The 25,496-nt window shown below is 38.4% G+C and overlaps 2 protein-coding genes across 3 annotated transcripts in view; one reads left to right on the top strand and one right to left on the bottom strand.

Moving 5' to 3' along the window:
* CCDC39 (coiled-coil domain 39 molecular ruler complex subunit) overlaps nucleotides 1-6,223 on the top strand; it is a 50,253-nt gene extending 44,030 nt beyond the window's left edge. The window contains exons 15-20 of the mRNA XM_081086952.1: nucleotides 1,569-1,728; nucleotides 2,148-2,254; nucleotides 2,944-3,084; nucleotides 3,230-3,406; nucleotides 3,549-3,628; nucleotides 5,186-6,223. Of these exons, the coding sequence (XP_080943078.1) occupies nucleotides 1,569-1,728; nucleotides 2,148-2,254; nucleotides 2,944-3,084; nucleotides 3,230-3,406; nucleotides 3,549-3,628; nucleotides 5,186-5,336 (816 nt within the window). The 3' untranslated portion in view covers nucleotides 5,337-6,223. The remainder of the gene's footprint in view (nucleotides 1-1,568; nucleotides 1,729-2,147; nucleotides 2,255-2,943; nucleotides 3,085-3,229; nucleotides 3,407-3,548; nucleotides 3,629-5,185) is intronic.
* TTC14 (tetratricopeptide repeat domain 14) lies at nucleotides 479-21,524 on the bottom strand. Of its 2 annotated transcripts, XM_081086954.1 has the most exons (14): nucleotides 21,274-21,524; nucleotides 20,689-20,813; nucleotides 20,368-20,567; nucleotides 18,847-18,931; nucleotides 18,569-18,698; nucleotides 18,121-18,276; nucleotides 17,627-17,698; nucleotides 17,101-17,220; nucleotides 16,876-16,998; nucleotides 14,652-14,769; nucleotides 13,615-13,724; nucleotides 12,430-12,806; nucleotides 4,172-4,233; nucleotides 479-645 (listed from the first exon to the last, which is right to left on the bottom strand). In XM_081086954.1, the coding sequence occupies exons 1-14, from the start codon at nucleotides 21,432-21,434 to the stop codon at nucleotides 598-600; spliced, it is 1,887 nt and encodes a 628-aa protein (XP_080943080.1). In that variant the 5' UTR covers nucleotides 21,435-21,524; the 3' UTR covers nucleotides 479-597. The 2 variants fall into 2 exon arrangements, with proteins under 2 accessions (XP_080943080.1, XP_080943079.1); XM_081086953.1 differs by lacking the exons at nucleotides 479-645; nucleotides 4,172-4,233 and having other exon boundaries at nucleotides 10,440-12,806.
* Between the last annotated feature and the right edge of the window lie 3,972 nt (nucleotides 21,525-25,496).

The following is a 25,496-nucleotide window of genomic DNA, read 5'->3' as shown; positions in this document are numbered from 1 at the left end:
CAACCCCTTCACTTGACAAATAAATTGAACTCAAGAGAAGGGAATTATTTAATGTTATTCAGCTCACTAGTAGGACATTTGCAACTAAATTCTAGCTGTTTTGATTTGTTCTAGCTCTCACACTACACTGTATTTTGAATGAATCATTACCAATTCTAGACTTGATTTAAAGGAACTAGATATAATTTATCTAAAAACTTTATTTTTTTGCTAAGCTTTTTGACTATGTACTACTTGCTATTATTTTTCATTATGAACTATTTTATTATGTACTAATATGTAGTTATACATATTTTGGTAGCATAATAAAACAAATATCGGAGAAAACATTAAAAATTGAAACATTACCAAATATTTTTTCCAATGACCATCTTCTGGTTTAAATATACACACCTAGGGATTGAGTAAATTAACCATTTTTTACTAAGAATGGGTTTGAGTACTTTTAAATATATATACATGCCCTGGTATCCCTTACCTGGAGCAGTTCTTTTGGAATTATTAGGGTACAGCTCTAGAGAGCCTGCCGTGACAGAGGTACGATGGAAAAAGTCACTGAATATGTCCACTCACTGAGGAATTTCTGGTTTCCAGCAATTAGTAAACTTCATTTTCTCTATCCACATTTATCACAATTATCTTTCTCTAATTAAAAAAATTAAAATGTGGTCAAATACATAAAACTTGCCATTTAACAATTTTAAGTGTACAGTGGTATTATATTCACATTGTTGTGCAACTAACACCATTACCAATCTCCAGACTGTTTTCACCTTCTAAAACTGAAACTGTACTCACATAATAGTAATTCCCCATTTCCCCCTACACCAAACCCTGGCATTCATCATTCTACTCTAAGTCTCCATGAATTTGACTACTCTAGGTACTTCATGTAAGTGGAATCATGCCATGTAATATTTTTCCTTTTGAAAATACGGAACACTTCACAAATTTGAATGTCATTCTTGGCGTAGGTGCCATTCTAACCTCTATACTATAGTATTTCAAATTAAGTTTGTGCTACTAAAATGAGTACTTTCTCTAACTTTAACATTACTAACTGCTCAAAAATGTTGAAATACTATTTCTATTAACACATATAACTACAACTGGCTTGGGAATGACAAGCATTTACTTTTCTGGGTGTGCCCTGTCTCACCTCTTTTTTACTCCCCTCTGTGATATAAAAGGAGAAAGTGTTCCTAAGTTTCTTTTAGGCCAGAAATATATTCTATTTAATATCTACTTTGAAACCTCCTTCTAGTTAACTCTTTCCCTCCCCAGTGAAGTTTATACCTGCTTGACATTTTGGTAATTTTTGTTGGCGAGTTTAATGTAAGCTTTGGTTAGTTACTGTGTTTCCATTACTGTTTTGTATCCTATGTGCTATATTTTATAGGCCTTGAGGATTTGCTCTTCTGTAAATCAAATGAAAGAAATAAATGGTGCTTTATATGGACCTCAAGGCAAATTGGTACTGTTGTGAGTTAACTATGATCTGTCCTAAAAACAGTCCTTCTCCCCCCTGAGAAATACTATTATTTAGTCTTTCTATTCTGTTTTTACAGGCTGCTCAAGAAAAAGAAGAACTTCAAAAGGAAGGTGACAGTTTGGATGCTAAGATCAACAAAGCTGAAAAAGAAATCTATGCTCTAGAAAACACCTTACAAGTGCTGAACAGTTGTAACAACAATTTCAAACAATCTTTTAAAAAAGTGACACCATCTAGTATGTAGGAGTTAACACTTTAATGAATATATGCAATGAGAACTGTAGTTACTTGTTTTTTAAAAAGGAACTGAGCAATGGCAAACAAAAGTGAACTTGTTTGATTGAGTCAGAAAAACCACCCCCTTTTAAAATAAGTGCTAAAGTGTTATTTCCATTATTACTAGTAGTTCTAATGATACAACATATCACTTCTCTAGGGGATTAATTTCAAATCCACAGAAAATAGCACATTAGCTTCCCTGTGTTGACTAAACAAGAGTGGCTGCTACATATGCCCATACTGTTTTTCAACAAGTAGACATAGAAATTTAACCTTTCATAAGAAGAAATGTTAGAAATTTAATATATGTAAGATTTTAAGATTGATTTCTACAGAACATCTTAAAAATTTAAACTACAAATTGCCTAAATTTTAGGTGATGAGTATGGACTAAAAATCCAACTAGAAGAACAGAAAAGAGTTGCTGATGAAAAATACAGATACAAACAAAGACAAATTAGAGAGCTACAGGAAGACATCCAGGTAATTCTACAGGCTTTAGTTATAAGCCCTTAGTAGAAATAAACTAGTATTATGTCTATTTTCTGACCCCATAATTTTTTTTAGAAAAATAGATGAGATGTCTCATTAAAATGAGGAAAAAAGTGATTAAAAGCATTAAAATAGCTAAAATCCCAGTGTTAAACACAGAATGGACTCCGAATCATCACTTGTTAGTTGTTGAATCATTCATTGCTAGTTAATTATGATCTATTCCTCTATCTTTTATTTAATGTACTCTTATTTTCATTTAATTCCTTAAAGATTGTTTCATAAAACAAAAATTCAAAAGATAAAAATAATCTAGTACACAGAAGGTGCTAAAGCACATTACTGAAAGAGAAAACAATGTGCTTGGTAAGCAGGCTCTACATACAATTCAGATTTTTTTTTTTTGCTAATAAAGTTGAAGGAATAGATGAATTGTGAATCTCTGAAAACTGCATGCATGTTTTCAATAGTTATTAAATTATTTATTTTTCCAAGTGCCATAAAAATACTTTCCAGTAGAATTACATACAAAATTTAATTCTAAAGTCATTATATATGTTATTTACCAGAATGTTATATACAAAAGTAAATGAATCAAGATTAAATGAATATTTGACAAATAGCAAGTTATGTTACTTTTGATTCTAATTAATAAATATTTTAATAATTTTTTTCTGCAGACCATGGAAAATACTTTAGAAATTATAGAACATTTAACACATAATGGCAAAGAAAAATTATTGGAGAAGCAGGCTTATTCACTTCAACTAAGTAAAGAAATTGAGGAGCAGAAGCCAAAATTAGAGAGAGTAACTAAACAGGTATTGATATTTTAAAAAAAATCTGACCTGTCATATTTACATTTTTTTGAAGTTCCAAATGGTAAACCCAAATCCCTTCATCCATGAAAAAACATTAAGTTCTGGAAACAGGTTTAAGTAATAATTGACTACTGTTGACCAACAGTGTTCAAAACTCATCAAAGAGATCCGTCTTTTGAAAGAAACAAAAGAGGAAACACTAGAAGAAGGAGACATCAAACTTCGCGAACTGAAACAGTTTCACCAGGTCATTGATGGAATGCTAGCTGATGTCACAGCAAATGCCGAGATCCACGTTGTCCTTCAAGCATACTTTCAACAGGTAGTCACTGTTCCTTCTAGTTAGAAGTGTTTCTTAAACACTTCATGAAAATAATTTATGGCATTCATCAGAGTGAAATCTAATCACAAATATTCTTCTAAAACGCAGTGGTACTAATGACTGCTATTCAATGTACTTTCAGAAAGGTCTGGAACTCCCTACAGCTAGTACCAAACACGGGTGGCAGAGATCTCCTTCACAGGCTTCACTATTGTCACTAAGGTAAGTGGAAGGTTACACCACCACGTCCTCAACGCTCACGCTCACGCTGCTACCCTCCGTGCACCCAGCCACTCCCACATTGCCACAGCGGTTGGACCTGCCAGTGCTCTCCTCCTCACCCACCTGCCGAGGTCAGTGTCACAGATGCAGACACAGCCGGCAGAGCAACTTGCTTTCCAACCTCTTTCCATTACTGCACAGAGTGCTTTGTGACTACCAGCTATTTCAGTAGGGTAGAGCAGGGTGAAATTTTAGAGGTTACATCTAGCATGACCAACCCTGACGGAGGGAGGATTTTTAACCATAAAAGGGCAACTTAGATGTAGAGATATTAAGTATATTATTAAAACCACACTGCAAAATTTTAAATACTCAGGATTTGATTTGTGTTGATTTAATTTGCTAAACAGGAAATTACTCTTTACTTTCAGTTTAGTGTTATCTAGAATTCTATCATCAGGGATGTTCAATCAACACTCTTAGGCTTTGCTGACAAAATAAAAATTAACAATGATCCTAACTTTTAAGTTTCCAATCTCCTACCTTCAGCAGCCACTTAGTTTTCATCAGTCCATGTAGGGATTTCACAAAGACAAGGGAATGTCCTAAAAGGTGGGGTTTAAATAAAAAGAACTGTTTTTACATAAACATGGTGGGCAGCCGCTTGAACATCCCTATGCTGTCATAAAACATTATATATATATATATATATATATATATTATTTCTCACCTGAGGGTATCTTTATTGATTTGAGAAGAAGAGAAATGACTAGATGCCTCTTGCAACCTAGGTATGTGCCCTGACCAGGAATCAAGCATGCCACCTCTTGGTGTATGAGACACTTTAACTAACTGAGTTACCCAGCCACGTGCATGTAATTTACAATTATATACAAAAATATATTTTGTAAATTCTCACCAGAGGATATTTTTTACAGATTTTTTAGAGTGGAAGGGAGGGAGGCGAGAGAGACACACTGATCAGTTGCCTCCTGCATGTGCCCAACCAGGGCCAGGGATCGAAACTGTAACCTAGGTATGTGCCCTTGACCAGGAATCAAATCTGAGACCCTTCAGTGTATAGGCCGGTGCTCTAAACACTAAGCAACATCTGTCAGGGCTATACTTTTAAACTTAGCATTTCAGAACTATGTAGCTAGTAATGATTTTCAAATGATCCCACCAGGGCACTCACTTTCTTCTCTTATATAACCTATCATTTACTCACTTTGCCATATGCCCATGCCTTTTTGTTACCTTTTGTTTAATGAATTCTGCAAATCTTTAAGTTAATTATAGTTGAAAACATTTTTCTTTATTATATTTGTTAAACTATTTTTTTTTACTGTTTTGAAACTATTATGTTCATTACCTTTTCCTTAAAAAAACTAATTTTTTGATATTAAAGGTCATGCTTTAAAATTTATTATTAATACTATTAAAAATTTTTGCTCTCTTTAGTTGTGTGGTTATGGTATCTTTCACTATTAATGAGGGGGTCTTTATTAAAGTATAAATTTTGAATTAAATTTACAATAATTTTGTAATTTCTTCTAGGTCGTCTAGGAGTTCTGCTTCTCAGACTTCGCTGAACATATTAGAGCTAACCTTCCCACTCTCTTCTTCACCATCTGGCAGCACTTTTAGGTTAACTAGTTCTAGCAGTAGTAGTTCCAGTAATGATAAAAACAAAAAGAGCAGCAAGTAAACATTTTAATCTCTCTTGAACAAACTATAAACAAAATAACCCAAATTTCACTTTTAAAATAGTAAATTTCACTTTATACTTTTGGGTGCTATATAATGATATAGAGTGCTATTGAAATAGTGTGGAAAATGAAATGACCAGACAAGTTTTATCAGTGAAAAATGTGAAAAATGGTAAAGCCAAAGAAATGTTTAACTTTCTTATCCTTTTCTTATTATCTTCTTCACATATTATACCTGATTTTAACAAGGGTACATATTACACAAGTGTAGGGAAAACTGTGTTTTCCACTGTTATTTTTATGTCTGTTATAACAGAAAATAGTTGACTTTATTATTTCACACTAGCCATGCAACTATGTTCACTTAGAATCTTTTAGGAAGATATGTTTAAAGATGAAGACTTCTAACACTACTAAAATTTTCAATTATCCTAAAAGATCCTGAAATTAAGTTTTCTTTATTCAAAGGAATATACTTCCCAGACTTTTGGGGAGAAATGTTAGTTTATTCTTTGAAATAATTTAAAAAATGTTAGCCAAAATATAGCATTACCCTCACCCCTCCACCGAGAAAGCAATTGCTAGGAAAGAGAAACAATGCATATCACTAAAAATGCAGCTCAAATTTTTAAGAATTTAAATGTAAGAATTCTTAAATTTTTAAGAATTTAAATTTAAGAATCAGTCTACTTTGATCTTGAAAGAAGTCAAACACATTAATAATTTTTCTCTCAAGATAGACAACCAAGCATAAAGAACAAGAGTGTACTTTCAAAATTTTCTTGAATTAATAAACAATATAAAGTAAATATTTATAATTGTCATTGTTTAGAACTGTCATTGAAAGGCAGTAGTGATATTAAATGTTTGGCTGAAACATTGTTCTAAAGTGTGAGATTTTATTTAATAAGACCTAAAAACTGATTAATCTTATAGTCACTTTGTTCTTATTCTCTGCCTTATATTACTTTGTAAGTAAGTTACTTGGAACTTGAAATATTACACACTGTTCTATGAAGGCAGGGATTGTATCTTACTAGCTCTGTGACCTTGGAAAAGATAGTTCTCTATGCTTCTTTCATTTGTAATATAGGGACAGTAATAGTTACCTACATAAAATATTTACCAAAATAACGGAATATATACAAAATGCACATAGCATGACATAGGAACTGCACAGTGACTTCTATCCATTGAGTTACCACCCAGATCCTAGCACAGTATTTGTGGAATGGTTAGGCTCTACATTTAACTGTGAGAGTAACAGTTCCAAATTCAGTGTAGTAATGCTAAATGATGAGACAAGGGATTAACCCCATTATCTCCTCATCTGGAATTATCTTAACATTCACCTATTGTAAGAAAGTCAACTATCATTTATTATGGAAACCAAGATACAGCCTGTGTACGTATAAACTATAGACATGAGGTTATGGCAAAAAACTGAAGATATCATTAGGGATTCTTGACAAGTGTATCCACAATATTTTTTACTATGATGGGTTTCCTGAGCACATCCTTAGAAAATGGAGTGTGTACTCTGCTTAAGTATACTATGTCCAAGGAAAGCAGCGCTGGAGAAGATGGACTTTCTAAATCCAGGCAGGCTATTGTACAAGGTACTAACACTGATTTTTTTTTTGGTACCTAAATGTTAGCTTAAGCCCCAAAAATGCTTTGGAAAATTACAGTGCTTGTTGATGGTGATGCTCAAGACAATCTACACTAATGAAAGACAAAGATGCTAATTGACCATACCTTTGCCACACCCATCAGCCAATCAGAACAGTATGCAAATTAACCCAACAAAGATGGCCGTTAAATTTGCATACTGCAGGCAGGACGAGGCAGTGCCATCTGCCGCCTACCCCAACCCCGGGATCAGGCCTGCTGTGTGCAACCCGGGGAGACTGGGCAGGCACCGAGGGATCGGGCCTGCCATCTGCCACACGGGGAGCGGGCCTAAGCGAGCAGGTGGTTATCTCCCGAGGGGTTCCAGACTGCGAGAGGGCACAGGTCGGGCTGAGGAACACCCCCACCCCCGCCAGTGCACAAATTTTTGTGCACTGGGCCTCTAGTTTTATATAAAAATTTGTGCACTCGGGGGGAAGGGGTCCCTCAGCCCGGCCTGTGCCCTCTCACAGTCTGGGACCCCTCGGGAGATAACGACCTGCTGGCTTAGGCCCGCTCCCGGGGGCAGAGTGCAGGCCCAATTCCTAGGTGCAGCCCCTGGTCGGGCTCAGAGCAGGGCCGATTAGGGAGTTGGAGCGCCGACCCTTGTCATGCACAGAGCAGGGCGGATCGGGAGGTTGCGATGTCACCCTCAGTCACGCTCAGGGTAGGGCCGATTTGGGGTTGGGGCACCGCCCCCTGTCACACTCAAGGCAGGGTCGATAGGGAGGTTGTGGCGCCACCACCTGTCACACACAGAGCAGGATTGATCAGGGGGTTGTGGTGCCACCCCTGTCACATACAGAGCCGGCCGATCAGGGGGTTGGGGCGCTGCCCCCTGTGACGTACAGAGCAGAGCCCATCAGGGGGGTTGGGGCTCCGTACCCTGTCACGCACAGAACAGGGCCCATCAGGGGGTTGAGGAGCTCCCTCCTGTCACTCACAGAAGAGGGCCGATAGGGGAGTTGGGGCACTGCCCTGTCACACACAGAGCAGGGTGGATCAGGGGGTTGGGGCGCCACCACTGTCACACTCAGGGCAGGGCCGATGGTGAGGTTATGGCTCTACCCCGTCACACAGAGAGCAGGGCCCGCAGGGGGGGTAGAGGGGTGGGGGGGGGGCGGGGGGCGCGGTTTGGGCACCGTACCCTGTCACACACAGAGCAGGGCCGATCAGGGGGTTGGGGAGCTCCCCCCTATCAGGCACAGAGCAGGACCTATCAGGGGGTTGGAGCACCTTCCCCTGTCATGAATAGAGCAGGGCGGATAGGGAGGTTGTGGCCCCGCCCCCTGTCACACACAGAGCTGCATGGCGATCAGGGGGTTTGGGTGCTGCCCCGTCACGCTGATCCCGGTGCTGGGAGGCATATTACCCTTTTACTATATAGGACAGAGGCCTGGTGCATGGGTGGGGGCCAGCTGGTTTGCCCTGAAGGGTGTCCTTGATCAGGGTGGCGGTCCCCACTGGGGTGCCTGGCCAGCCTGGATGAGAGGATGATGGCTGTTTGCAGCTGGTCACACCCCCTTCAGGGTGGGGGTCCCCAATGGGTTGCCTGGCCAGTCTGGGTGAGGGGCTGAGGGCCGTTTTCAGGCTGGCGGGTGACTGAAGCTCCCAACCGCTCCTTTATTTCTTTTTTTTTATTCTGGGCCAGCTTTAGCTCTGAGGCTTGGCTCCAGCTCTGAGGCCTCTGCTGCTGAAAGCAGGTATCTGGTTTGTTTGGGTTCTGTAATTGTAACACTGTTGCGGTCCTGCTCACTCCAGCTCTGAGATCCCAGCTGGCTGAAAACAGGGATCTGCATTTGTTCTATAATTGAAACAATGTTGCGGTCCTGCTGTCTGAAAGCTGGTTTCTAGGGTTTTGTTTAGCTTCTATATTTGTAACAATGTTTCTTAAACTGCAAGCTCAGAGGCCGGCAGCGGCAGGCGGGCAACATCACTGGCCTCCTCTTCACTGAAGCAAGCAAGCCTCCTGTTTGCTTCAAGCTGCCTGGCTGCTGGCCGCCATCTTGGTTGGCAGTTAATTTGCATATCGCCCTGATTAGCCAATGGGAAGGGTATCGGAGGTACAGCTAATTACCATGTTTCTCTTTTATTAGATAGGACTAGAGGCCCGGTGCACAAAAATTTGTGCACTCGGGGGGTGGGGGTCCCTCAGCCTGGCTTGTGCCCTCTCGCAGTCTGGGACCCCTTGGGAGATAACGCCCTGCTGGCTTAGGCCTGCTCCCGGTTGGCAGAAGGCAGGCCCAATCCCTAGGTGCAGCCCCTGGTCGGGCTCAGAGCAGGGCTGATTGGGGAGTTGGGTCGCCGCCCCGTCATGCACAGAGCAGGGCAGATTGGGAGGTTGCGATGCCACCCTGTCACGCTCAGGATAGGGCTGATTGAGGGGTTGGGGCACCGGCCCGTCACACTCAAGGCAGGGTCGATGGGGAGGTTGTGACGCCACCCGTCACGCACAGAGCAGGGCTCATCAGGGGGGTTGGGGCTCCTTACCCTGTCATGCACAGAGCAGGATCAATCAGGGGTTTCGGGAGCTCCCCTGTGTCACGCACAGAGCAGGGCCCATCAGGGGGGTTGGGGCTCTGTACCCTTTCACGCACAGAGCAGGGCCCATCAGGGGTTTGAGGAGCTCCCCCATCACTCATGGAGTAGGGCCGGTGGGAGAGTTGTGGCACTGCCCCGTCACACACAGAACAGGGCAGATCAGGGGGTTGGGGCGCCTTCCCCTGTCACGAACAGAGCAGGGTGGATAGGGAGGTTGTGGCCCTGCCCTGTCACACACAGAGCTGCAGGGCGATCAGGGGGTTTGGGCGCTGCCCCGTCACACTGATTCAGGTGCCAGGAGGCCTTGTGTCTCCGCTGATCCCGGTGCTGGGAGGCATATTACCCTTTTACTATATAGGATAGAGGTCTGGTGCACGGGTGGGGCCAGCTGGTTTGCCCTGAAGGCTGTCCTGGATCAGGGTGGGGGTCCCCACTAGGGTGCCTGGCCAGTCTGGGTGAGGGGCTGAGGGGTGTTTTCAGGCTGGCGGGTGACTGAAGCTCCCAACCGCTCCTTTTTTTCCTTATTCTGGGCCAGCTTTAGCTATGAGGCTTGGCTCCAGCTCTTAGGCCTCTGCTGCTGAAAGCAGGTTTCTGGCCTTTGTTTACCTTCTGTATTTGAAACAATGTTGCAATCCTGCTGGCTGAAGCCCGGCAGACTAAAGCAGGTTTCTGGGGTTTTGTTTAGCTTCTATATTTGTAACATAGTTGCTTACAGTTGTAGCTCAGAGGCTGACAGCGGCAGGTGGGGAACGTTGCAGTCCTCCGTCACTGAAGCAAGCAAGCCTCATGTTCGCTTTAAGCTGCCTGGCTGCCGGCCGCCATCTTGGCTGGCAGTTAATTTGCATATCACCCTGATTAACCAATAGGAAGGGTAGCAGTCATACGCCAATTACCATGTTTCTCTTTTATTAGATAGGGTGGTGTATGTAAAATTCCCATCACTAAAATCTGAGTGTCACAAATAGCACACACACAGTTAGTTATACTTAAAGTTTTGGTATTTTACTGTTGGTGAGACAGAACAAGGAATCATAGTGTCTCCCTCCTCAATTATTCTCACCTATTTCCCAACCCACCCATCCAGTGTCATCATGAGTGATAGTTTAAAAGTCCATTACCATTTAGTGTCTAGAATCTTAAATTGGACAGACTCTAAAGGCCATCATAAGCGCAACACTATGAGTCCTATCTCTACCTCCCTAATAATAAACTGTACTTTTTCTAATAATTTGGGGAGGATCCTTACAATACAAGTCCCTTCTTCAGCTCTAGTTCCTGGGATTTATTCTGAGTAAAACCAGGCTCTGTTGGCCTAGTTTTATTCAGATCCTGAGAAAAGAGGCATCTAGGAAAGCATCAGGGGAGAGGAGGTATCAAGGAAGAAAAGCAGAATCGCAGGCCAGCTCTAGACTATTTAAAAATTTGCCATGTTCCAAAACATCTGCAATACTAGGAGTTTCCTAATTTCTTTCTAGAGAAAACCAGATTTATACTATATTTCTCTAGTCACTGATCTATTCTTGCCTGGAACATAGCCTCTAAAGTCTTGACAATACTTGAAGTTAAAAAATTTCTTAGGGCTATACTCCTAAGCAATAAGGTAGGTAGGTAGACAGACAGATAGAAATTAATAAGTAAAATGGGTCCCTATTTAATGTTCATGGCTTTATTCCTAAGGTACTTGTTAAGCTGGTAAATAAGTCTCTTTTACTTGAATCAGGCTTAGGAGGCCAATTAGACAAGACAGATGATCTGCCTATCATTTTAAAACAACAGTTATGTAAAAATTTAATATTTAAACAAATGATAAATATAAAATAGTACTTAAAGAACGTATCTCTTTCAAAAGTTGAGGGCTTTAAATTTAACAGAAAAGAGAAAGAAATAATGTTTGATGAAAAAACCCAGGTGTTCTGTGCACAAATTTAATTTTCTCTCAAACAGCAGGATAAGGGAGACCCAAGGAATTCTCATACCCCATAATACAATGAAGAAACAATACTTTGAGAATTATCTTTAACTGAAGTTTCAAACAGAGTTAAGGAATACTGTACATAAACATATATATGAAGTCTACAAATCAAGCTGTGAAAGGGGACCTACAACTAAAAGATATAGTTGAAGAATAGGTTGAAAGCATTTGCTGAAAAAAAAAAATCGTTATGAAGATTAAATGGGATAATGAATGTAAAGCTCTTAAAAAAAAGCATTTGATTTTTGCAATCTCTACAAATAAAATAATTTTAGGAGTAGAGATTTCTGCACTGGACTGTTACGATTAAGACCTAAAACTTTTATTAACAGCCTTTAGTAAAAAACTGCTGATTCCCTTGCCATATTATTTTTTTTGCTTATTTCCTTTTTCTTTCTCAAATGCAGCTATCTGATTAAATATATTGAGTAAATTTTGCGGTAAATTTTTTTTAGCTCCACTTTCTGAATGCTCCTTGCTACTTAGCTCTTCTTCTGGAGCCTCTGGTTTAATACTCTCCTCATAATTATCCTCTCTTTCATATTCTCTATGACTTTTACTTAATTGATATCTTTGCTCATGTCTGTTGAAATCACGTGATCCAGAATAATTACATTTTTTATATTTTTCAACTGACTTAGAAGAGTAGTCAGAGCTTGCTGGGGAAGTGGAATACCTCACGGAACCTGGCTCCCACTTTCTATAGTGCTCTTTTCTTCCATCTGAGTCTTTTTCAAATTTTCTATAACCATAATTTTTTAACTTGTCTTCTGGATTCCTAGAGAAGGAATCTGAGGAATCCCTTCTATTGGAAAAATGTCTTTCATGTTTATATGACTTTTCTGTTTTGCTACTACCTGCCTGAGTTTTATAGCTATTGTGAAAGTCTCTTGAATCTTCAGACCTACCTCCAAAATCATCCGGAATTTCAACTGAAGATGAAGAGAGAGGGCATCTATCTTTCTCTTTTACCTGCTTCTTCTGATATGGTACCCTATCTTGCTTTTCCAGTAGTTTTTCCACTTCTTGTCTTTGGTTAAGAAAAGATGCTGAAGTATTGGCTGGAACTGGGAAGTACTCATCTTTCCTATTCTGATCTATCTGATTTGAGGATGCCTTAGCTGAATGTCTTTTGGAATTTCGAGAAGACTCTGAACGATTCCTCCTATGTTTCTTATGCTTTTTGTGACCAGAAGAGGAGGAGGATGAAGAAGAAGAAACTGATTCATCACCAGAAGAAACACTTGAGGAGGAAGAAGTTGACTTTCTTCTTTTTTTCTTTAGCCTAAAAAAGTAGTTAATTCATCAGATGTTAAGTACAAAAATGTTTCTTAATTATCCATAAAGCTTTTAGTTCTATTTTGTTCCCCTTAAAGATGTCATAAAAGCTGTGGCTTAGATAAGCAATTATAGTAATCTTAGTTACTGTCAGATCCACTTGTACCAGCAAGCGGTACTTTGGGAAAAAAAAAAAATACTTGTGTAGACAGTTGTCACTCTAAGCAAATCCATTTCTGTTACACACAGTGACATTTCCAACATTACCTTAAAAACAAGACCTGCTGAACACATAAGGGAATTAAAATTTTATTTCTGACTACCTCTAGAGCATAGATAATCTCTCTACCTCAACACTACTGACATTTTGTTGGAAGTGTAGGCTGGCAGTGCGGAGGTGGAGGGGTCCTACAACACCACTATAGGGTGTCTAGCAGCACCCATGACCTCTGCTCACTAGATGCCAATAGCACTCCACCAGTATGACAACCAAAAATGTCCCTTGGACAAAACTGACCCCAGTAGAGACCACTGCTCTATTTCTAAAACATTTCTCCCTAAAATACAGGTAATTAAAATAACATTATGTATTTTAAATTTAAGGTTAGAGTAATTATTTTTTACCCTCAGATTTCTAGCCTTACAATTCCACTTTCCGTAATCTCTCAGAAAAATTTCTGGTACTCTTAATTGCTAAGAATAACTGATTATGATTTGAAATACTTTTATATTTTTACTTACTTTACCTCTACATGGCACTGTGGTTCAACTCAGTAGTTGCTTTAAGTAAAAAAATACTGAATGTTACAGTTTACCTTTTCTCCTCTTTTAAGAGCTTACGCAACTTTTCTGCACTTGTTTCTATTTTCTTTGTTTTCTGCTTTTCTTCCTTTTCAGCTTGTTTTTCTCTTAATTCCAAAGATTTCTTTTAGAACCCAGATATCGGAAAAAACCACACGTTAAAAATAGAAGAATGTTTAAAACCCAGTTTTCAAAAAACCACCCCCCCCCCACCACCAGAAATCAAATGTGGTATACCCAAATCACCACAAATCCAGCAGTAAACAAGTTTTTTTTACACATAAAAATTAATCATACAGGTGTTTGGCATCAATCATTGGAATAGCCAGAACAGTATTGAGGACCATATTGCAGTTGGTATTCCATGAAAAAAGGGGAAGCCATTGCATTGGTACCATTAACCCAGAGTGCAAGACAGGGAAAAAATAAATAAAAGTTATTTCAAAATTTAAACAGGACACAGATTGTAGAAATAAAATTCAAATACATTCCGTTTAGGTGAATTGAGGGAGGAATCACCATGTTCAAATACAAACCATTTAAAAAATAGCACAGCCCAGTTGGACGCATGATTACATAAGAAATCATTTTCCAGTTTGAGGATGGGGATGAGCAGCACCAGATGTCACAGACACAGCAGCAACGGTCCAATTCAGAAAAAAATGCATGAGAAAACATCATCATCAGTATTACAGGAAAAGACAGTTTAAAATATCTCTCAAAAAGATTTTTAGAATTAGCTCAATTACCGTAACATCAGTGAATTTTGTAACCACCAGGAAAGCTCACTACAAAGACAGTACTCAAAACCACACACTAAATTTAGGCAATTAGAATTTTCTTATAGGGCTATTTTTACTTTTGAGTACTAACAAATAAAAAAAGAAGAGGCATTATGAAGCAATGTCAAACCCAATTAGGAAAAGCTGTATTTAGAAAGAGACTTTTCATAATGCCGTAAGTAATCTAGAATAATTTTCCACAGAAGAAAGCTAAGTTTTGGCATTAGTTTCAAATATCACTAAATTTCTAAGAGGAAATAAAGAATCACCTGCATATATTTATGAAGTTTCTGCAAAGCATCCTCTGCATCTTTAAAAGTCTCATCCAAATCCAAAGCTTTCTTATAGTAACTTTCAGCATTTAAAAATTTTTCTTCTTCTTCTAACCTAAATTTGAGAAGAAGATTTAGCTTTTTTGTAAAAATAAAAAATCCTCAAGTATGCATACAGGTCTAGGGCTTATAAGAGAGAACTTATTAGGAAAAAAATGTGTTTAGCAACTTACTTTCCAAATTGAATAATACCTAAACCATAGTTTTTTACTATTTTTTTGGTAAAGAGACCATGTAAAACCATATAGAACAGAACAAAACGAAACCAAACTCACAGATATAGGGACCAGATTGATGGTTGCTAGGGGTGGGGTTGGGGGGTGAGTGAAATGGGTGAAAGTGGTCAAAAGGTATAAATTTTCGGTTATGAGATTAAGTCTTGAAAATGTACAACATGGTGACTATAGTTTATAAAACTGTATTGTACATTTAAAAGCTGTTAAGATAAATCTTAATAGTTCTCACCACAATTAAACAAAATATTTGTAATTATGTGTGGTGATGGATGTTAACCAGACTTATTGTGGTAATTACTTTGCAATATATACATACAAGGCGGGGCAAAAGTAGGTTTACAGTCATTCATATAAAAATAATTAACAAATAATAATGCACAAATAACTTTTGTGTACTCACAACTGCAAACCTACCTTTGCCCCACCCTATATTTTAAAGCATTTCTTTGTACACCTGAAAATAACATATTAAGTGAGTTATATTTCAGTTTGAAAAACAAAATAAACCCCTAAGTAAAACAAACAAACAAATAGGAATCCATTACTGGTAACTAAATCCATGCTGCGGGCCCAGCAATGGCCTTTTAGTATAATGCATGATCAACTGATGCCCTCTGTAAATATAGTAGGATCTTGACCTTTACCACAGAATTACATTGGCTTCTGCTAGCAGTTTATGAAGAATTTTTCTTTCCACAGAAATATTTTCCCAGAATATATACTGTTAAGTTGGAAATACCAACACATACACGTAATATCACAACTAGCCTGTAGATAGGATCATTATCAGATGATGCTCAAAAGTCTATGCTATGAAAAATCAGAATTAGAAAATTTGGTTATAAAGCAGTGAAAGGACTTTGCAAAATATTTTCAGTTTTCAAAGTAGGAAAAACTAATTACTGTGAAACAAATTAAGAAAATCACTATGGCTTCAATGGGATAACTTTTGTGACAGATGGAATGTGGGAAGGCACCAGTCAAAGACAATCAGCATTATGGCTTATGGTAACTGGATAGGTGGTGTTGCCATTCACTTAGTAAAAAGACACCAACATATGGGTAATAAGATAACCACACCTAAGTAGGTACTGGCTATCTACCTAGTCATAAAGTAAAAAGCTGCTCCAATCACATGGATCTAAGCAGAAGTTCACATGAGTTAACAAATACTGCAAAAATCTCAATTTGGAATTCTGGTATGATCATACAAACTGGAATGATGAGGCAAATTCATGAAAGAGAAAACAGATAATTCTATTTTAAAAATAGCAAAAATGCTATTATAAACTTTTAAAATTACTAAAGTTGTTAGCAAATTACTTACACTTAAAATATATTCCTTCAAAATATTTTATAAATTAGGCCAGTCTATTAATCATTAAATATTTACAATGCAATTCAGAAGAGTAACATAAGATATAGGGTTTTTTCTTAATAATTTGTTCTTCCATTTAATCTGGAGTTTGTGGATTTTATTGGACAGAGTAGAGCAAAAACCTGAATATAACAGTGAAACCTTATTCATAATTAACAACAGGAGCTCTCAATTCATATTTCTGGTATTTTTCTACTAAAATGATGAAATGAGTTAGAAATTAAATTCTCTCTATTAAAATTTCTAGTGTATATCCAGGAAAAGAATATTTACCTAATTTCTTGTACCTTTACATTTACATGTAATGAGAATAGGCATTTAGGAAAAGAAACTCAAGTCACTAAAATATATCCAATTAGAACCCCAGTAATAAGAAAAAAATGACTAGAAAATTTAGAGGACTATACTTAAAAAACATTGTCAACCAAAATCGAAACTAAGAATGGTCTGATTGAGTTAAAGATGCTATTTCCTTATATTAAGTTCAAGATCTTATAGTAGTTGGTTAATAGTGGACCTATACTACAGAACGAAGTCTGACACTTACTGCCCTCCTCTTTCTACAAGTGTCTGGCACAGGTATTTTCTTGCATTCCTGTGAGTTGGACAGTTTTCCAATGCAAGTTCAAAATCTTCAATTGCTTTGTTCAGACTTCCTTTTGTTGCATATCTGGAGATATGAAACAAAGTAAGAAATTTATCTTGTGGGCTATGTATAAATCTTGTGCACATTCACCTTATAAATATTCCTTAAAACCCACAATCCACTTACAATGCTCCACGAGCTACCAAAGCTTCCACATTTTGTTTGTCTATTTCCAGAGCCTTATTGTATTCATTCATAGCATCCACGTGGCGCCCAACTTTAAAATAATCAACTCCAATCTTCACACTAAAAAGATAGTTATAAAGTATCACAAGCATTTCACAGAATATCAAAACAAAATGTTAGCACGGGTAAAATTTTAAAGCAAATCAAATTTGGCTAATATTTAGCCTTCCATCATCTCCAAATACCTAAAAGCATTCTGCCATTGGATAGTTTTGTAACAAATTTTAGGAAATCTAGATATCAATATACCAATTCCTTTTGAAAAAAAAAAATGATGTTGGCTAAAACTTAAGTCTGTTAAGTTTACAACATAATACCATTTACACCTATAAGAAAACTAATGTCAAAAACTCGCTTTAATTCATTTACAAACAAACTTGGTCTTAATGATGACTTAAGAACTCTTTGCTTTACCCTAACCTTTTATGCCAGGTAATTCAATTGTTGAAAGACAAAATCTTCATACCATTTTAAAGCCCAAGATGCAGACTGTTTCTTTCTTAATGCAGAAGCAAAATCGTCTTCAGAGAAATTTTTGCTATTAAGAAAAAAAATTCAAACCGTATAAATACTTTTTTGTATAGTTCACTGCCTGACAGATAACAAAAACTCAACACTGAAAAAGTGAATCCCAAGCGAGAAACCTGTATTCCATTTACAAAATAAATTTCCTGAACTCTCAGGAATGACCATTATTCTTAGACATTATTTTTCTTTAGGGTATACATAAAATTCTTATAAATGTTCTAAATCTTTCTCTATTTGGCCATCTGGTACAATTCTAATTACTGATAAGAGACTTAGTTCCAGAAGGAGGCAGGATCACCTACTTCATTCAACCTTTGTCATATTGCTGTCACTAGGCTTAGTATAGTTGAATATGTCCCTCAATTATGTCACTTTGGAGCTTCACACCATTCAATACCTTACCACTTAATAAATAATACTGATTTACTATACCTTTGTAGGCCTCTCATTAAAGATGGTGGATTAGATTCATCTATTCCTAATTTTCCTAGGAGGAATTCAACTACTCCTGGGTTAGCAAATCCCAAGGAACTTTGCATAATATTGTCATAGGATTCCAAAGAATTGCTATTTAGTTCAACACTCCTCCTTAAGAAAAACAAAAACAAAAAATGAAAACAAAAAATAATTAGCATGTCCACTTCTGTTAAAGAGATAAAATTGTCGCATGGGGTTTAAATACTCATACTATAATTTGTACATGAAAGTGTGGCAATATCATACTGGGTTCCTTTTATCAAGTTTGAAGAAATTTAAGGGTATAAAAATATAATGAGCATACTTTGAAATAAGAGAAATTGAAATTTTACTTTGTTGTTAGAAGTTGGACAAAATTTGCTATTTTTTAAGTCAAGAAACTGTTTTAATGTAGAAAAATTACCTGTAGTACAAAGGAAGCTCTTCAGAACTAATTACACCTAATTTAATACCGGATAGGTGCGGTGGAAGAGATGAGCTATACAGAGATACTGCAAGCTTTTCATGATATCTGTCAATATCCTTGATTCCAGCTTAAAAAATAAGAAAACTAAGCTGATTAGCAAGAAAATGCAAACAAAGAAAAATCCTTTCAAACACTATTCTTTTTAAACTACATTTTCAAAATTAATTTATAAAATCTGACAAATGTTACTTTTCTATTAATATGAAATTGATCACCTCGAATGATATCACCAGTTTGGTAATACGATAAAGGATCCCCATGGTTACTGTGAGAAGGCACATCTCTTAATGGACAAAGAGCCTGCAATGAGAAGTATTTTAAAACAACAGACTTCCTATTCATTGGTGAAAAAGGTCTTCTTTTATCCTACTTGTTCAGTATAAATGGCTAATAGTTGATATAACCTTAAAAAAAATCAACTAACATCCTAAAGTCTAAATTTAAGTAAGGATTTAAATTTTAAGTCATTTCTGTGTCCAAACACTATTAAACAAGTTTTTTGAGTCAGTTCAAAATCTAAAATCTCATAAAATTTGCAATTAGTTTTAAGAACCAAATATGAGTGTGGATGATAAAGCAAAAAGATATTTTGCACTTGTTAAAAAGGAAACGAAAATTTGTCCAGTGTGAGAATTCCAATGAAAATGAAATGTGAATTCTCCAAAGTGTATGTCTGCTATTCAGTCTGTGATATCTCCTGCTTTTCTTCATTTTCATCTGCCTTGACAGACAGGAAATATCAAAACCTTTTAAAGTGACACATTACTTCAAATTCAGGACTAGTTATCTCAGGCAAAGTATCGCATAATATATACATCACAATCAATTACTGCAAAGACATAAAAAGGCCAGGAATTTTTTTCTAAATTATCCATATGCAAGTACATAATGCCAAATACTAAGAACATGTTCAGCTAGAAAAAAATAAGCCCAAATACCAATCAATCTCACCATACCCATCGACATCTGTTGTAACATTTGAAAAAGGACCCCAGCCCTGCCAACCAAGGAGACCAAAAAACTCCCAAAACCAGAAATGGAGGAGTAACTCTTTCACTGATAAGAATTTTTTAAAAAAGAAAATGGTACTTTTTCTCCAATTAAGATATTTAATTCTCAAAAACTATCGGCAGGGTACACTGAAGCACAACTGGAAGCAAAGACCTAATTCTTTTTATTATTGCTTTCAGGTTCTTTCTCTTCTTTTTCCCATCACCATTTATCCCCTCGATGCCCTCTTCCCCCCAACCCCACCCCCAATCACCACACTGAGTTCGATCGCTCGTTCTCTCGTCCTCCTCAATCAATCAGAGCCCTCCATCAGAGCTGTCTGCTTGCTCTCTCTGAGTCTGTCTATATTCTGTTTGGTAGATCAGTTTGTCCATTAAATTCCACATATGCAGCCCTAGCCGGTTTGGCTCAGTGGATAGAGAATCCGCCTGTGGCCTGAAAGGTTCTGGGTCGATTCCGGTCAAGGGCACATACCTGTGTTGTGGGCTCGATCCCCTGTAGGGGGCGTGCAGGAGGCAGCCGATCAATGATATTAAAAAAAAAAAAAATTCCACATATGCAAAACAATAATTCTTTCACTGAAGCGACTCAAAAACAGAAGCAATCAAGTGATTGAAAAATTACCTGTAGTACAAAGGAACTGAATATGTCCCTCAATTATGCCACTTTGATGCTCCACACCATTCAATACCTTACCACTTAATAAATAATACTGATTTACTTACTGTGATTTCCAAGTGAGATATATCTCTCATGATGCCACTGCCCAAACAAATCAACACCATGAAAAACCCAAATTCCCGAATGGAACTAATTCTTCCAATCACTATATCTCCACGCTCAATATCTCGGAAAAACAGCTCTCTCCGATCCATACTAGGTATGCCCATGAACTGCTCTAAAGGTGGCATGACTGCATAAGAATCTGAAAAAAATAATTTACAAAGTCACTAACCCTAGTTTTTGTGTTCCGTTTTATCTGAATGAAGTACTGTTAAAAAATTAAAAATAACCGCAATCAAAAGATATTTTAAGACTCGGCTCACCTTCACCGTCTTCATGAACTTCAGAAGTTGCAGGTGCATCTGATTTCCACGAAAGTGCAAAAAGCAGATCCGCCTTTTTGGAAATGAATTTTTGGATTTCAGCGTTGTCGACTTTCTTCTCTTTCCTTAAAACAACAACAGAATTTATGGAGACTAACTTATCTGCAAAACCTTTTAGGACGTCCAAGCATCTGCTCCAGGCTTGCATCGCCCAAGCGGGTCCTTCCTCAATTCCAGCCCACACATCCTCCGAGAAGTTTGAACCCTCACCGGCCCGTCGGTTGCTGGAGGGCGGGGAAGCGTCAAGAGCGATGCCCGCAGCCCCAGATACGAAAGCCCGAGGGATTTTAGCTCGAGAACCCGCGCCTCTGCTGGTCAATTTCCAGGGAAATACAAGTTCAGCCCGCCTTCCGCGGGACCCTCGAGGACACCAGACGCGCGGGCCCTCCGACATCGGACCCTCCGCCACCCAGCGCGGTCTCCACGGCTCCGCTCCTTCTGGACTCGGCGGCCCCGCTGCTGCGGCAGCGGAGCCCCGGGCTGGGCCCCCTCCCCCGCCTGGGAGAGTCGCCGCGATTTCATTACCTGCCTGGCCCCGGCGGCTGGGGCGGCGGGCCGCGGGCAGGCTCGGCCGTCGACCCCAGGAGGCTCCGGAAGTGCGGGTTGTCCTGCTGTTCGCTACGGAGCAAGGACAGCAAGGACGGCCCGTGGTAATTGAGCGACTGCCGCAGAAGGTCGCGGTCCATGGCTGGAGCGTGCAGGGCTCCACGACTCCCGCGCCCACTACTCGAGCCCCGTGGTCCCAGAGGCCGAGCCAGCGGCCCGGAAGCCGCCGGAAGCGCGCGTCACAGGCCCTCGGGGTTGCCTCCCGGAAGTACTTCCTCGCCGCCCGAGTGCCGGCGCCTAAGCGTCGGTCTCGCGGAATTGAGCGCGACTACGGGAGCCGGAAGGACTGGGCCGAGCATTTCCTGAGCGAAGGGAGGGCTGGCTGCGGCTCCGAGGTAGTGCTGTGTGTGTCAAGTGTACTTTTTAAAAATTCCGGGCTGTTATTCTCACACCGCAATGGCCCGAGCTCTAATCTCGGCTAAGTAATAATTCGTCTGTTAATTTAGTGGAGACGCGTCTAAGAGTGCAAGTGCCCCAACAGGTGAGAACTCCAAAGGAGTTACAAAGGTTCTTCCCCTCCAATACTCGCTGATCAGTCACTACCTACGGCGCAGGCGTAACCACACCAACACGGCTGCGCTGGGAGCTCTCCGATAGGCTACAGGGCAGACGAAAGAAAAGCAGGTTTATTAAGCACTGAGGTTGTGTCCTCCGTCCACAGCCCACTCACTGTTAGCTATTTTAGCGTTAACTAAAAACCAGAATGACTTTAATGCCTAAACACATGCACACATGCTTTGTTTTGCATTTTATCTAAGTGATTTCTCAAAATGTAGTAACCAGAAGATTCACTTATGGCAGTGGTTCTCAACCTTGGCTGCACATTAGAATCACCCGGGAATCTTTTTAAAAATCCTGATTTCTGGGCCTCGTCCTCCGGAAATTCTGTTTCTTTGTTATGGGGTGGGGCCACAACATTAGTAACAAAGAAACAGAATTTCCGGAGGACGAGGCCCAGAAATCAGGATTTTAAAAAAGATTCCCGGGTGATTCTAATGTGCAGCCAAGGTTGAGAACCATTGACTTACGGTGTTGTGTACAGTAAAGTAAATAAGTTGTTTTTCTTTTCTTTTTTTGTAATTCAACTGATTTTCAAAGGTAATTGTGACCTATTGACTCAAGAACCTAACCACTGTATCTCATATACTCTCATTTAAGACATTGAGGACACAGGCCTAGAGAATCTCAGTAAATTGATCAGTGTCATGCAGCTGGTAAGTGGCAGAGTTAGGATTCCAACTTGATCTTAACAGACTCTTCACAAGCAGAGTTGCTGGAGAGAGTAAATTTATTGTATAGAATAGGGGTGGAGAACCTTTTTTTCTGCCAAGGGCCATTGGATATTTGTAACATCATTCCTGGGCCATACAGAATTATCAACTTAAAAATTAGCCCGTTATATTTGGTCAAACATTTAATTAACTCACCCCTAAGGCCTTGTCAGGGCAGACCAAATGATTTCGAGGACCTTATACCGCCCACAGGCTGGATGTTTCCCACCCCTGTTATAGAAAGACTATAATTTTGAGAGTAAGTTTTATTTCAATATAAATTTGTTGGATAGCTCATTTGGTTAGAACATCGTCCCAATATGCCAAGGTTGTAATAACTTACCTGGTCAGGGTACATAACAAGAATCCACCATTGAATGCATAAATAAATAGAACAACAATTCTCGTCAATAAAAATATCTATTATTATGTTAACATCTAAAGATATTCTTGAACATTTTCTTAAAAAGGGTACACTTGATTTAATTCCTAAGTACATATTGCAAGATGTTTAGATTACACATTTGCTAACCATTTAAAGTAGTTATCTGTAGTCTGTTTAAAGTTCTTATTCAGGGTCACCCAGAGTTTACACAAGGAAGAATGAAGAATACTAAATGGAAAATACAGCTAGATCAGCCAAAAATCCATATTCATTATTAAAGAAATAACTTAAACTTTGAGCTCTTCTGATAAGGGTTGGTATATCTTTATCGAGTAGTCTTTGTTTGAAGGGATTCCATCACCTTATCTTTTTATTTTTCATATCACAGACCTCAAGAGAAAAAGTTGTCAGTTTAATATTTATCCACTTGAGGGTGCCATAAGATCATGTAGGTATAAAATTTTCTAAGATTTACCAGAAAACCTACTGCCAACTGAACAAGGATTTGTAACTTATCATATAGAATCATTTTAAGATAGTTGTGTCTCTTACATCTCCATTTTTTAGTTACTTGTAAATGTCTTGAGGATATTATTTTAATGTAAATCAGTTCATATTTCACTGTCTAGGATTGATTATCTCAGTAATTTTGAATTAATTTTTCCAAGAGAAAAGATCACTGTACAACACCAGGGCAGAGAATGGGTCAGTTGTTGGTGCATTTACACCACAATCCATGTACCATGAACAACATACATGACGCTTCCAGAGATGTGCAATGCTTGACTACACGCAGCGGCCACCTGCAGTGCCATTCTCAGCCAGCCATTTTCCCCATGTTTTTCTTTGTTTATGTAAAGGATTTGGAAATAATATGAGGATATTTTAGAACAAATTCATCCTGATTGTTGAAAATACAGTTTAAAGATACGTGGTAATGCTCACATGGAGTAGGTCAGTGTGCTTATTTTCAGGTATTTTGCCATGACTGCTTATAAAGATTCAAATTTACAAGCTTCTTAGAGTCCCATTCTGTGGCAATGCCTGAGAATACTATTGTCAGGGAACGTGTCAGGATTATAACCAAGAAAAACTGACAGTTTAATTGATGCTAAATAAATGGTATTTCTTGTCGCTGCATTCTATGTTGGTTTGATACCCATATTTTAATGCAATGTGGACATTTCTTTGAGAGTGATTGATACTTTTTAATTATTAAACAGTAACTCCTTTTTATTTTATTGATGACAGAACCAAAGGAGAATTTCAAAACTAGGAATGTATCATTGGTTTCATTTATTGCTCTCCTCCATGGGGAGATCCAGCATATCTGTGTAAATATTTAACTTTGATCCTACTCACTTTAGGTATCACATTTGCTTATTGGCAGACATAGAGTGGTCAAATTTCCAAATACAATTGTTTCAATTAATGAATTTACTCAGCAAATATTTGTTGAGGGTTAGACACTGTTTCAGATGTTAGGGATAAAATAGTAAAAAAAATAAACCAAGATTCCTGCCTTCAGGGACCTTACATACTGGCCATGTCTGGAGACAGACATGAGCAATAATCATAGTAAGTAAGTGATATATTATGTTAGAAGATGATAAATCCTATAGAAAAAGAAGTAAATCAGGGGAAGGGGCATTGGAAGTACAGAAGGTTTTAAAATAGAATGCTCAGGGCAGGTCTCATTGAGAAGATGACATTTGAGCAAAACGTTAAGGAGGTAAAGGAGTTAATCATTCAGCCAATTTGGGAGAAAAGAGTTCCAGGCAGAGGGAACAGTTAGTACCAAGGTCCTAAGGCAGAAAGGTACTGAGGAACCGCAAGGAAGACTGTGGCAGAAACAGTTAGCATGGAAGTGCAGGGTTTGTAGCTATTGGAGGAACAGGGCTTTCACTCTTAGTGAAATGGGAGTCAATACAGGATTTTATATATATTCTCCATATATATTATATATTATATACATTTATAAATATACAGATAACTACTGTTTTTGAAGCATTTTTCAAAGATTTTTAAAAACTTTCTTAAAATGGAAGTCCAATATTTTAAAACAAATAATGAACTATTCTTGTTGAATCAATGACAAGAAGATATGGAGTACACACCCCCGCCCCAGCCTTTCTATGCACATACTAATAGATAGCTGGAGAGGTACCTTTAAGGAATATCTCAGACTTGTTAACAGATTACTTCTTCAGACAGGTTTCAATATCATTGATTATGTTTTAGCTTGTTATAATCATATTCTAATCATTTTTCTCTATGTCTATACGTATTCACTCTGGAATTGTGAATTTCTCAAACTCTCCAGGCACGCGCGCGCTCACACACACACACACACACACACACACACACACACACTTCTGCTTGTATCCATTTTCATAGATGGTATTCTTTTGCATTATGCTTTGATCCTTCCTAATAAATTCACTATAAACCCCATTATGATCTGGTCTCCAAACATCCTATCTCAT

The sequence above is a fragment of the Myotis nattereri genome (assembly GCF_964212035.1).
Source record: "Myotis nattereri genome assembly, chromosome: 3".
Lineage (NCBI taxonomy): Eukaryota > Metazoa > Chordata > Mammalia > Chiroptera > Vespertilionidae > Myotis > Myotis nattereri.
This window is presented reverse-complemented; position numbering and strand designations above follow the sequence as displayed.

Bases quoted from the DNA above. Each gene is read 5' to 3' on its own strand.
- TTC14 (XM_081086953.1), bottom strand. From the start codon at position 21,434: ATGGACCGCGACCTTCTGCGGCAGTCGCTCAATTACCACGGGCCGTCC. The intron at 16,999-17,100 runs GTAAGTGGATTG...TCATATCTCCAG, and splicing joins TTGGTAGCTCGTGGAGCATT to ATATGCAACAAAAGGAAGTC. The intron at 12,807-13,614 runs GTAAACTGTAAC...CTACTTTTTTAG, and splicing joins CTCTTAAAAGAGGAGAAAAG to GCTAAAGAAAAAAAGAAGAA.